Source organism: Ambystoma mexicanum, chromosome 9 (assembly GCF_040938575.1).
Source record: "Ambystoma mexicanum isolate Mex_15411 chromosome 9, UKY_AmexF1_1, whole genome shotgun sequence".
Classification (NCBI taxonomy): Eukaryota; Metazoa; Chordata; class Amphibia; order Caudata; family Ambystomatidae; genus Ambystoma; species Ambystoma mexicanum.
Window position 1 is genome coordinate 666,045,743 of NC_090931.1, and position 13,354 is coordinate 666,059,096.

At 45.5% G+C, this 13,354-nt stretch overlaps 1 protein-coding gene across 3 annotated transcripts in view; it reads left to right on the plus strand.

The window, feature by feature from the left end:
* STRADB (STE20 related adaptor beta) overlaps nucleotides 1-13,354 on the plus strand; it is a 189,205-nt gene that overhangs the window by 133,114 nt on the left and 42,737 nt on the right. For all 3 annotated transcript variants that reach the window (XM_069615476.1, XM_069615475.1, XM_069615477.1), the window contains exons 8-9: nucleotides 1,346-1,517; nucleotides 8,570-8,674. In XM_069615476.1, the coding sequence (XP_069471577.1) occupies nucleotides 1,346-1,517; nucleotides 8,570-8,674 (277 nt within the window). The remainder of the gene's footprint in view (nucleotides 1-1,345; nucleotides 1,518-8,569; nucleotides 8,675-13,354) is intronic.

The following is a 13,354-nucleotide window of genomic DNA, read 5'->3' on the forward strand; positions in this document are numbered from 1 at the left end:
TCCAAGACAGTATCCAAATAATGTTGTTCAACGTTTGTTGAGCCATCTTCAGACCTTATGTATTATACAGTCCTGCAGAGGCTGTACTAAGTGTGGCTTTTGATGACGATTCCTTTGGTTGAATACAGGGGAGGACTGTCCCTTAGGTCCCTGCTGAGGCTCTCCATGGTTGAGGACTTCTGTGGCATCAACATTTACAGAGCTCCTCTTCTCGGGAGCTGCAGGTTCAGAATCCTCATTTCTGCTTATGCCCTTTTCTTAGGCTGCGATTGGTCAGTTGGTGAACACTGCATGCTTGTCATACATTGATGAAATATTCATAGAAAGAGCTCTGCGTATCCGCATTGTAGTGGGAGTTGAACATATTGCTGCTTTCACGCCTCTTTTTCTCTGTGCTGGGTCAACTTAAAGGGCCTCCCTTTTCACAGACGTTTGTGTGGCGTCTATTGTGCTAGGTCATCAGACTCACGGCGACAAGTGACCGGAGGGGGGCTGAGGGGAGTATGGAGGTACATGGCATACCCTACGTAACCGGTCCCCCCCCCCCTAAAGACAAACCGAAAACCCAGATGAGGTCTGCTATGCGGCAGGGATAATATCAGAAGACGAAGACACCATACATGGCCAGTGCTGCTTTCATAGTCCCTCCATTTCCGGTCTCTCTGATCTATCACTCTTCACAGAGGAAGAATCTGGAACTTGACCCTTTCCTTTCATCTGCGACCAGCGGTTCTGCGAGAAGCATCCCATAGTTCTGATGCCAAGAACCCCACTTAATGATCAGCCCCCCAAGACAATGCGGCATTGTCCGAGAAACACCTGGAAACTCTGCAAAACCATATATAGTAAGACAAAGACAAAAGGAACTGCAAGGATAAATCTTATATTATTCCCAAACACAAGGAAGAAGAGTTTCCGGCGACGTCTATGCGGCGAGGAAGCCAGAAGACGTGATGTATTGCACTTACTCTGCGTGTGCTTTTTCCCTGCACTCATAATTTGTAAAGTGATGCACACGGGATTTTCTGTTTTTTTTTTTTGTTTGGGGGGATTTTTGGGATTTTTTAATATAGATTGTGAGGAGCCGGACTCGAACATGCAGGCAGAGTTATGCCATTACACTAGCACCATATCCAAAAAGAAAGTGAATTCCGATTATTCCTCCGCATTACATGTGTTTGGTACACTTTGTCCTCTGGTCTGTATTTGTGTTTTGAGAAGCTGCATAAAGCAAGACCAATTCTGCGGCAGTCTGGTGTTCCCTTTACTTTGCTTTTATGTAATGTTGTGCAATTTGAAGAACACACAAACGTTGCTTATGTACATCTTAATATGTTTGTTTCAGAAACTTAAAAGCCAGTCACATTCTGATCTCCAGAGAAGGCGCTGTATGTCTGTCTGGCCTGAACCGCATCTACAGCCTGGTTCACAATGGGCAGAAGTCCAAGGTCGCCTACGAGTTCCCAGAGTCCAGCACTGCTGTTCTGCCATGGCTGAGTCCAGAACTACTGAGGCAGGTGAGAAGCAAATGCCGCACACTGTAACGCGTTTCATTGTTCTTTTCTGATTTAATATAATAGGCCTCGCCAATATGTCTGTCACGGATGCATATGTGACTCTAACCGAGGAGGTAGTAGCTCCTGCACAGGACATACGATCAAAGGATTAAGAAAATAATATGCAGCAACAGGAACAATAGAAGGGGAATCAGGGCGCCTTTCATCAGAAGGAATAGTGTCTGCAAAGTGCCAGCCCTGGCTATACTTCTTTTGAGCTCTTTGATGGCCCATCAGTGCCAACCAGTAATGTACCACATCTCCGCTCACATTGAGCAAGTCCTGGAGCAATTTGTCAATTTCATCCTACTCCTCCTGCTAGTTGCACCCATTATCGTGTCTGTATTCCTAAACACAGTGAGAATTCCGCAATATTGTTCCTAGGGGAGAGTCCAAACTCTTGCTGTTCCCTCCAAATCCTGGAAGCCAGAAACCAAAGAGTGGGCATTGCAAAATACTCTGCAAACTGGAATTAACAAAGCCCCAGAAGACTGATGGCCAATACTTGGTAACCCTGGATCCCCACATAACCTTAAACTAAGTCCCCTCGAATTATGCCTTTGCCACCTTTGACCTACATGCACGGACATAATCCAAATGATGTCACCAAGCGTGAAAGTCTGCAAATGAACGATAGACCCATGACAGCCATCTTGGATTAAACCATGTATGCAAACGGTAGCGCCTGATATTAATGGGGGTGTCAACGCATCATCTCATTAGGGTTTAGATCCTGAGCTAATGAAATTGACTCTTAGCCAATTATTAGCCTACATTGAACCTCCTGTCTATTGGCAGGATGAATTAAAAAGAGGCACCTGTCCAGTTACTGGTCCATTGAAAAACAGGCTTCAGGCGCAGCAAGATGAGCTGAAGCAAATCTGGCAGACCAAAGCAGCACGTTGCTCGATGCCATAGGCGAAGGCCACCAGGTTGCCCTGATGCTCCCTGGCATCTCTGCCCTGTATGGCACTGTTGGCAGGGGCACTCTTCTAAATAGAATGCAAGACTAGTTTGTGATCGAAGAAGCTGCACTCATCTTGATAGTATCCTTTCACCAAAACCAGAGCTGGTAAATTAGAATGGGTAACTGCTTAGCTACCAGGTGGTAACATGTTATGCCATGGTTATGCACATGAATAGTGGTGCAAATGATACAGGGATATAGATACTTGTGTTGAAGATATGTATGGGTGATATGCAAATCCACATCTACCTGCAATGGGAACAGTTGTACAACCTCGGCCGGTCCTGAGCATATTCATTCAAAAATGAGTGCTTCAGTTTTGGCAAGTGAAACAACACTAAAGCACTACCAATGAGGAGGGTAAAGAAATTGATCTCACTGCTCACTGCACAGCAATCATTGGGCAGTCTCCAACTACAGCTCGAAAGGGGACTCCAAACTCTACGATAGCTTTCTTTACTGCCAAAGTGATTGCATTCGTGGAGAGGACACTTATTCCCAAATGAACACGTTACTGAGAGTACTCCTGTTAATCAAGGCTAGGATGGAGCTGACCCGATCCCTCGTTATAACCCAAATGGACTCCTGTAACTTGCACTATATAGGATTCCAAAAGCAAACCCAGAATCAACATTAATGTGACTAGGTGAGAACATGTCCCACCAGCACTGACATCAAGTGAGTTCCATGCAATCCAACACACAAAATGTAAACCAAAACTAGCTGAGAGGCAGGTCTTTGCCTGTGAAGGAACTCAAAATATGTAATGTCCTAGAAAGGATTTGGAGAGAGCATGCAAATTCCCTGATAAGGATGCAATTGAAAGCCTGCATGTTCCTACAGGCAGGCAGCCCATGCTAAAGTAACGTCAGATATAGGCAACAACAACAACCCAGCCATCATGTAATTGTTGCCGCCTGCGCCTGGGGATATGGAGCACATCAATTGCATAATTGTTAGCGCCACCCTCTTAAGCATCATTGCACTTTGATGTTTGCTCTGGGCCTGAAACACCTTTAAGTAGTGTAAAGATGTCCTATCAAACACGGCTGCAAAAATGCATTAAAATTCTATTCCCGCCCACACCACACCTGAAATGCCACAGGCCGAATTCTTTAGTCTTTTTATTTTTTTTTATTTTTAAATTCATGGATTCATGGCAATACTCTCCATTTAGACCCAGTACCAGCCTCTTCTGAAAATTGTACAGTCTTCACCAGAGTCTGCTTCGTATGCAAATTAACACTGTAACCATTTTAGGACTGGAGGGAGAAACAAAAGGGGTTCATGAAGATCGTTATAATGGGAGATTTTAATCTCCAGTTTCAACCCCTTGAGATCAGGAATGGGTTGACTGATGAAGAAGATGCATGTTGGGGTATAGGTGACCTAGTGGCTGAGCCACCAAAACCGAAATATAAACACTGCTAAGTGGTAGCTAGTGTTCTAATGTCACTGGGTCTTTGGGCATGCAATGGCAGATTTATTAGTGTTCGCCCTGCCAGGACAACCTTTGATACCTACAAGTCTAGCCTCATCGATTATATCCTTCTGAACATAGAAATTTGGAATTTGGTGTGTGATTTCAGGGTGATATGGCATTTGTAACGCGCCTGTACACAAGTGTTTCAAGGCGCGACGAGGCAAGGAAGGGGGAACAGAGGGAGGACAGAGACAATGATCAAGTGACATTGAGAATGTGCAAGTGCAGAGGAGGCGGGGGGAATGCCAGGGGAAAGGGGAGGGGGCAGTGCTGTACATGGGATCAAAATAACAAGAAGTGCGCCCAGCAGGTGGCAGGTGCAAGGGTAAGTGCAGACAGCAGGTGTCCAAAAGTGCAGGTAGGGGGACTGTAGGGCTACAGATACAGACCCAAGTGCAAGAAAGAGATCTACCACCAACTGGTTGCTTGGAGAAGCGACTGACCCTGAGGGAGTTGGAGGTGGAGGAACGAAGAGCTCGAGTAACTAGACCAGAAAGGAACCATGATCCTATTGTGGCAACTGTGGTGGGCTTACTTCTTGGTATAGCCCCAGATATCAACAGGAAGAATACGATACCAATTGAGATAAGGAGTGAAGCAAGAAGCATTGGAAAGTGGAACGCACTTGATTCAGGGACCAAGCTATCTGACATTTACATGAACATTCTTCCATTCCTTGAGGCATTCTTTATGTGTAATCAGGAGGATAGTAAAGAAATGCTAGCCCTGCACAAGGCTTTATTCAAAGCGCTAGGAGGCTGTTTAGCAATCCTTGGTCTGCTGCCAAAATAATAGCAATACGTAAAACCCCTTGGTATGACTGGGAATGCCGCCATGCTAAATCTGTGTTAATTGCTCATGGTAAGGGAGTTCTGGCGGGGGTGGGAGGGATCCACCGACCTGCGCCATGGCTACAAGAAGGTATTATAAATTATTAAAAGATAAGAAATCAGAATGTTCAGAGCGTCTATGGGATGCCCTCCTCCTGACTTCTAACTCTGATTAAAAAGGTTTCTGTGAGTGTATTGAGGCGCGGAAACCTAGAGAGCAAAACTTGGTCCAGCATAGTGTCCCAGAAGCAATGTGGATCGCCCATTTTGAAAGTGTGCACAAGGAATCAAAAACTGCCTTTAGCAAGAGTTGGAAGAACCATTTGAGGAGCACACCCCATGGAGATGAAATTCATTTTTCGTTCATCTGGAATGAAGTGATGGATGCATTCATGTTGGAAAAGCCAGAGGGCCCGATATGGCTCCAATTGACATTTTTAACAACGAGATAGATATTTGGGGCCCATATATTTTGAAATGATTTAATTTGGTACTAGCAGAAGACGTGGTTCCACCCTCTTGGACCCAGGCTGTCCTTGTGCCCATATTCAAGAAGGGAGATAGGGCGTCTCCTGCCAACTACAGACCAATCTCCCTTCTCGGTGCAGGTGGAAAGGTGTTTGCCAAGGTGGTCTTGGTACGTTTAGAGGCGTGGGTACTAGAGGTGTGTTTTGCACAATGTGAGCATTATGGATCAATGTCTCAGGTAAGATTTAATCACTGGGAAATATGTTACATTAAGAATCATGAACGTAAATGCCCCTTTTGTCGACCTTAGAACAGCCTTCAACAGTGTTCCCGGCGCCAAACATTGGTCGGTACTAACTGAGCTGGGATGCCATCATCCATTTTGAGAGCAGTTCAGCAATCGTACACCGGTAATGGTGCCACAATCAGGCATTCCAACGATGGGCGAATAACACGTAGGGTAAACGCTGAAATTGTTGTAAGGCAGGTTTGTGTTTTGGCCTCCAGTTTCTTCTGTTTATTTATAAATGGGGTAATTGATTAATTGTCATCTGGGCTAGCGGATGCCCCTACTTTGGCAGATGAGAAAACTCTGATTCTCTTTTTTGCCGATGATGCAGTTTTGCTCTCACTAACTCCCATGGGCCCTCGGAATCAATTACATTTATTTGAAGAGTTTTGTAAGGTTAATGGTCTGGTCATAACATACAAAAACTGAAACAATTGTGTTTTTAGCAGGCAAAGACCGAAGAGAATGCCCATACTCGCAATTACTCTGAAAGATGGGCCCATCGACCCAGTCTCTTGGTATGATTATCTAGGGTTTAGGATGAAGGCTAGCTGCACTTGTGGAGATCAAACTGACCGTGCCGCTCTTAATTTAACTAGACACTGTGGCGCCATTTCCCAATTTGCGCAGGAACGTGGGGCGGGGCCGGTGAGTGTCATCATGATGTATTGCAAGCGAGTATGAGCAACACTGGCAAACTGCAGGTTGCAGAGTAGAAATTCTTAAAATCCATCCATGGGGTTACATGCGAATGTACCTAATATTCCAATCGTTATGGATACCAACATACAAACTATTGTATTTATCTGCCGTGCAAAACCTGTGTTCGTTTGGGCCCGTCTGTGGGCAAAACCCAAACTTGGCAAATTCAGAGAGGCGATCAGGGATGTGCAGATGGGCCTTTAATCACCTCAACCCAAACAGGCCCACCACTTAGGAAGTGAGTCCACGGTTGTACATAAAGCAAGGTTATTGTACACATCTCTGGGGAGCGGTTAGATCGTGTTGCAGGACCAAACTAACCCCCCCGGCTTCAACAATACCATATCAGTTGAGATCTTTCTTACATTTTTACAACAGTTAAAACACTCCCAAATACTTTGCCATCCACCACCCAAATATGATTGAACAGAAACCTCTTCAAAGAAATTCCATCTTTTCCCAAGTATTCCATTTTCATTGTCCAATCTTACCTTGATAGTCCGCTTCAGATCATATTCAGAACACACCTCTTCTTAGGATTTGTCCGTAGTAGGCCATGACATCAGCACATGGTTAAACATTGGTATTGAAACATAATTCAATAGCATTGGTATTGGTATTGAAACAGATGTTATCTGGCTCACTGTATTGAAGTCGCGTAGAGGGCCTTCTCTATGCAACATTAATACAGTGAGCGAGATAACATCTCTTCCCTTGTGGAACTTTTAAATCATAAACGTTGTCCTGTTTGCAAGCTGACCTTCTTACGAAATGGCTCATCCTTCTTTCAATTCATGTGCAACAGCTAACCGTGAAGGTTAAAGTTACTGATTGACTTGTCTCTTGCCATCTGAAAACCTGAGAAAGTCTCTTTAAAAGTAAAAATGCATTTTGGCAGAGAGCCCCCAACTACCTGTGTTTTGCAAAGCAGCATGTGTGTAGATTGTGTTCATGTTTCAATTGCAGTTTTAATATTGTATCTTTCTATGTGTGTGAAGATCTAATATTCATACATTCGAAACAACAGTGACACTAAAAGTAACATATCTCATCCATAATTAACTGCACTCGATACATATGAATTAGCAACATTGCACCCAGTTAGCTGCCATCTCCATGTCATCAATACGGCGTGTGCAACATGAACCCCTCGCAATCATGGGGACTCTTCCTGACCACCCCAACAGTGATTTACTATCCCAGGCAGGTGGTTTGAATATTGCTTGGTTTGTGGCTATCAAGTGAGAATGAACCACTATTGGGTGACATTTTATTTGGCACAATCTTGAATCCTTTCCTATTAATTTTAAATAGAAGCTGAGAGTCGCATATGCCAAAAGATGGGAAAGGGACATTTTGGTAAAACTGACCCATTCAAACAGTCTCAACAGCTATTCGCTTTTGAGGAGATCTCATGATTTTGAGCACTATTTGGATATGATGCAGCCCAAACTCATGAGAGCGCTGTACATGAAACTGCGTATAGGCTCCCTCTCACTTGCAAGCTTAAGAAATAAATGTAACCTGGGCGTTCTTCTGGCTGCCCACATTTCCCGAATATCGTGGAAGGTGTGGCTCATTTTATTTTGCCATAGGTATATTTGGACTTAAGAAGAAAGTATTTTAACCCCCCCCTTTTAAATTAGCATTGTATAAGAAGAGTTGACGAAGCACTGCAGCTGTGTTTGGAGGGTGAAGACCAACTGGGCACCCACTGCATGTGGAATTATGTACTGCATGCATGGAGGAGAAGGCAAAGGTCCACAACACTCTAATCCTAACCTGTCCCAGGGCAATGTACTAAAATGAGCCCCAGGCTAATGGTGGTGTGACAATGTTTTAAGGCCGTATCTTCGATTAAAATGTACTGCACGCTGAAATTGCGTCTATCATAGTTTTTAACCTTATTTTAAACTATGACATTTTGTTTACTAGTGTTTTGTCGTTTACATGGTATAGAACTTAGGGTATATTCCCCCCAAACCCCTCAGGTACAAATATGATGATTTGTATCCAATTGAATTTTGCCAATTGCATTTTTAGTATGATTCTTTCATTCTATTCGCTTTTACTCCCTGATCTTGGTTTATGTCATGTTGCTTTGTAATACTGCTGTGTGGCTCAAGATATATGCACAGTGTATTTATAAGTTGAACGATTAAGACTGCCGTGAAAAAGTATGTTCATATGCTAGGCAGCAAATGGCATGCGCATGTATGCATAGTGCATCAGGTCAGAGGCAATATCATGAAGATGTATTTGCTCCTTCAACAGGATATGTACGGGTACAATGTGAAGTCCGACATCTACAGCGTGGGCATTACTGCCTGTGAACTGGCCAATGGTGGTGCGCCATTCCAGAACATGCACCGGACACAGGTACATCTCTACTGTCCCTTTTTTTCCCGCTTGTTATTTTGTATTTTAGCATAAGGAGCGATGAATTGGCATTCAAAAAGCTATGAATCAGGAAACTGTTCAGATCAACTGGATGAATTCATTGGGGCTAGAAATACACTGCTACTTGGACATCCGTTCCGCTGTATATTGTATGGATCTTTGGTGAATGTTAGTCCTCTTTCTGAGTACCTCAATTTCGAACACCCTTCAAAGGATTGGACGAGCCCGTAACCAGTGCTTGCTGTAGGTGCCCTGTAAGAAGATCAGTGCCCAGAATGCCGCTGTTATGGAAAGGTTTGTATTTTGCAAGCAGTTGCTCTAGGGGCTTTGGTGTGTTCATGCAATCTATTCATATCGCCCAGTCTCAGGACCTGACAGACCCACCGGCATAGTGAAAGGCTTCAGTAAGCCTGTGGCTATAGGGAGGGGTATAATTAAGTGTCTTCTCACTTGGGGATTCCTTGCCACAGTTTATCAGAAAAGTAAAACTAGCTAATATCCTGCAGCCAAAGCCCCAGAGCTCCACTTGTTCAAAAGAGGAAACCACCTTCCCATTCCTTGCTTTGCAGGGGCTCTCTGAATGAGTATCTGTCCAATCTCATGCATGGAATCATTAAGTGCTTGGTGGCTTTCTTCGAGGGGATATTTACATTTGTGTCTTTCACTGCCTGAGCACGCTGAGAAGCCAGCACAGCACTTCCTTTTTTCTTTGGTCCCCAGTGGTCGAAGTGTGTGTGTGGGGGGAGTTGTGGGGGGTTGGGAGCGGTGCTCCTCTACTTCTTATAATCAAGTTTTACTGTTCCTATACTTTTATTTTAAAAAGAAAGCGTTCCGGAATGGTTTCATTTTAAAATAAAAGTGTAGGAAGAAGTTGAAACTTGCACTTCGAAGGGATTGTGTCCTCCGACGTATTCCTTATCTTAGATATCTCCTTCCAGCTTTGCTGGCCTTGGAACATTTTTCTCTAGAGGGTGCTGCGCGTCGACGTCCTCCGAGTCGATGTCCCTCGACAGCCGCCGTATCGACGTCGACGTCATCCTGCCTATAAAGGCTGCGCGCAGCGTCCATTGCTCAGTTCCGTTTTTCCGCGCTTACTCAGTGCCTCGGAATATCGTTGCTCAGTTTCGTAGAGAATTTATCCTATTTACCTCGAGATATTCGATCCATACTCGATGGCTTCCTCGTCGGAACCGACAACCCCTCGGTCCGGCTTCAAAAAATGCCGAGACTGTGGGAAAAAGATGTCGCTGACTGACCCTCACAGAGTTTGTCTGTGGTGTTTGGGAGCTGAACACCATTGTTCGGAGTGCGAGGACTGTATGTCCATGACAGCTAAGGCCCTGAAGGAGCGTAGGGGGAAGCTGGAGAAAGGTAAGACTTCAGAAGCTTCTTCTTCCTCGACGAAGTCGAGACATTCGTCTCCTCGTCACTATTCGCGCTCCAGGTCTCGGAGTGGGTCCCATCACTCCTCGAGCTCGAAGCACTCGAAGAGGAGACGTCGAAGATCCCCTTCTCCGTCCTCCTCTTCCTCTGTTTCTCCTAAGAGAATCCCTTGCCCCACGAAACATAGTTCCCGGGCTGAATGGGAGGAATTCCGCAAAAATATGATGAGCGTCTTCGAGAAAGCGGCCTCGACCCCCTCGAAGACTGCCGAGACCGATGCTCTGGTCGAAAGACCCGAAGGTCAAAAACGCTGCGAGTCGCAGTACCCGGCGAAGGAAGCTTCTCGAGCGCGTCACGAACCCTCGAGTAAAGCTATGACGGGCGTCTTCGAAGGTTCCGTCGACGCCCTCGACGAAGGTTCCGTCGACGCTGAGGTTGGTGTCTTCGACGCCGTTGTCGAAGGGACCTTCGACACACGGGTCTGTCGACTCGACGCCATGTTCGACACCGGCGTCGACGCCAAGGAAAGTCACGGTTGCGACGCACCCAGTGGCTATCCCCAGGTCCTCGATGGCGTCGAGATTGTCGACTTCCTCAAGCAGAATCCCAATTCTATCGAGGTCCTCGAGGCCTCCGCCTATGTTTTCGACGCCACGCCCGAAGCCTTCGACGTCGGCGTCGACGACATCGACGTTTTCGAGGCCAATTACAACAAGCTTGGCACCCTCTGCCTTGGAGATGGGTTTCACACCCTTTGTGAGTTCAGAACAATTGAGAACTATGTCCTCAATTATGGAAGAGGGAGAACTATCTGAACAGGAAGACACATTTGAGTTGCAGGGACCTGCAACCCCAGTTCAAGAGGAGTTATCCTCAGAAGAACGCAGGTTAAAGGATCTCCATGATTCTTTACATGAGGCAAGTGGGTTAGACACTTCCCCTGAGGTGGAGTTCGCTAGGCCAGACTCGGGGGAGCATGCTGAAACCCCCTATAGAGCCTTAATGGCCAGGATCACAGAATTTATGGGGTGGTCAACACCTTCACAGGCTTTCCAACAAGATGACCTCACGGATATTCTTGATAAAGGTCCACAGGAGGATCCTGTAGTGCCCTTTCATAAAGCTCTTCAGAGGAAAATCATGACGAACTGGGAAACCCCAGATGTCGTCCCGGCAGTAAATAAAAAACTGTCTACTAAATACAGGGTATCTTCTGCAGACCCAGAGTTTTTGTCAAAACACCCATCCCCAGAAAGTCTGGTGGTACAGGCAGCATCTTCTACTGATGTCAAGACTGCTTACCCTACCGTCCCACAGGACAGGGACGATAAGAAAAATGATGCTATGGCAAAGAAAGTTTTTTCGGCATGTAGCATGGCGTTAAAATCTGTTAATGCTACTTGCACCCTTGCTAGATTCAGCCATACACTTTGGGAGTGTGCTTCTACAGCGGCTGACTGCATCCCGGAGGGAGAAGAAAGGGAGGCGTTCCTAAATATCATACAGGACGGTAAAGACGCTATGTGCGAATCCCTCCAGACGGGCATTGATTCTGCTGACAGTATCAGCAGAGCAATGGCGGCAAGTACAACAACCAGGAGATTCGCTTGGTTGAGAAAGTCTGGTTTTGCCCCAGATGTGCAAGCCAGGCTCTTGAACATGCCATTTGATGGCTTTTCTTTGTTTGGGAAAAAGGCGGATGACAGTTTAGAAAAACTGAGTGAAATAAAGCAGTTAGAGCTGCGGAGTCCTCTTTTTTAGGGGGGCTGTGTGGCAAAGGACTAATATGAATCTATAATGCAACAAGAATACCATAAAAACAGCTACCCGCCTACACACGTGCCAGGTGTGTCTAGTTGCACAACGTGCTACCTTTCATGTCGAACAATTATTTGCGACAGAAAACATAGAGAAATACATATTTTAATTCATGGATACAAAACACTTAGAAAAATTAAAAACAGGAGAGACAAAAATGCACATAACATTCCATAAGAGAACCTATACTGAAAGACAATTGTCTTGACCAGTTGGTTTTAAGTGAACACATTCGTCAGATACTGGTGATGTAGTGAGGTTAGTAAACAAATAAGGTGACATCCTGTTATTAAATGAAACCTTGATGCAATTCACTATCCTTGACTTTGTTAATTTTTCTGTCCTTGACTTTGTCGACACCAAAGAGTGTGTTTCTGGGTCCTGGCAAAAGATGGTTAAACAGGCTCAGTAGCTAGTTATTTGATGCTATCAGGCATGCGTCGGACCCGTCTTCAGGACTTGATTTATATAGATCTCCCAAATTGGGATTTCAGAAATAGTTCATTGGTAAATTTCCTAAAAACCAAACGAAAAAACCGTGTTGGTAACAAGATAAAAACATAGTGTAGTGTCTCTATGTGTGTGCACATGTGTCAGGGATGGCACTCTATTAAGAGTGGCACAGGACACCCAAAAAGGGTTTGGGTGGTTGTGCCTAAATAAAGTGGACAGAGAAGCACACACACAGCAGAAAGGAAAGAGAACGAAGAGTAGGCAAGAGTAGCAAGGAAAGGTACAGAATCAATTCCCTCTTGGCGTGTATGCAGATATAGGAAAAGAGTATTCCACGAACCTTAGGAAATACTTAAGCCTTCTGCACAGTTTGCTATAACAGAGGCCCATGCTGTTTGCTCATGACTTGGAACAGCAGCTATGGGTGTCTGTAATGTAGAAACGAGACAAGGGAAGGGGCAGAGGTTGACTGATGGGAACCAACAGACAAGCTCTGTGCAAAAGGGTCTACAAACAGGACAAGAGAAGATACTTACAGACAAATCCAGGAAAAGGAGGTTGATAGCAAACTAGCAGAAGGAAATGAAGGGAAAGTCGTGTAACAGGATAGGATAGCAGAGGACAGTAAGGAACAAGGTTGAGAGCTCAGAGGAGCAGGAAAGCAATGAGCAAGCCCACAGGAGCAGGGCTGTAAGGTAGAGAGCCCAGAGGGAAAGGGCTTAGGGCAGCAGAGTAAAGCAGGCTGCACGGCAAGGAACCCAGAAGGACCGGGCAGCAAGGAGTGAGCCCTGAGGGGCAGGGCCGCTGACTGTAGAAGGTTGCAGAGGACTGTAGAGGGCTGCTAGGCCGAGAACCCAGCGGAAAAAGGTAGGTAGTAAGCAGCGGAGCGTGATCAGCTGCAAAGTAGGAAGCCCAGAGGACAAGGGCTGTAGGCAGCCGGAGTGAGGCAGGCTGCAGAGCAGGGAGCCCAGAGGACAAGGGCTGAGACTGGAAAGCAGCAGAGCG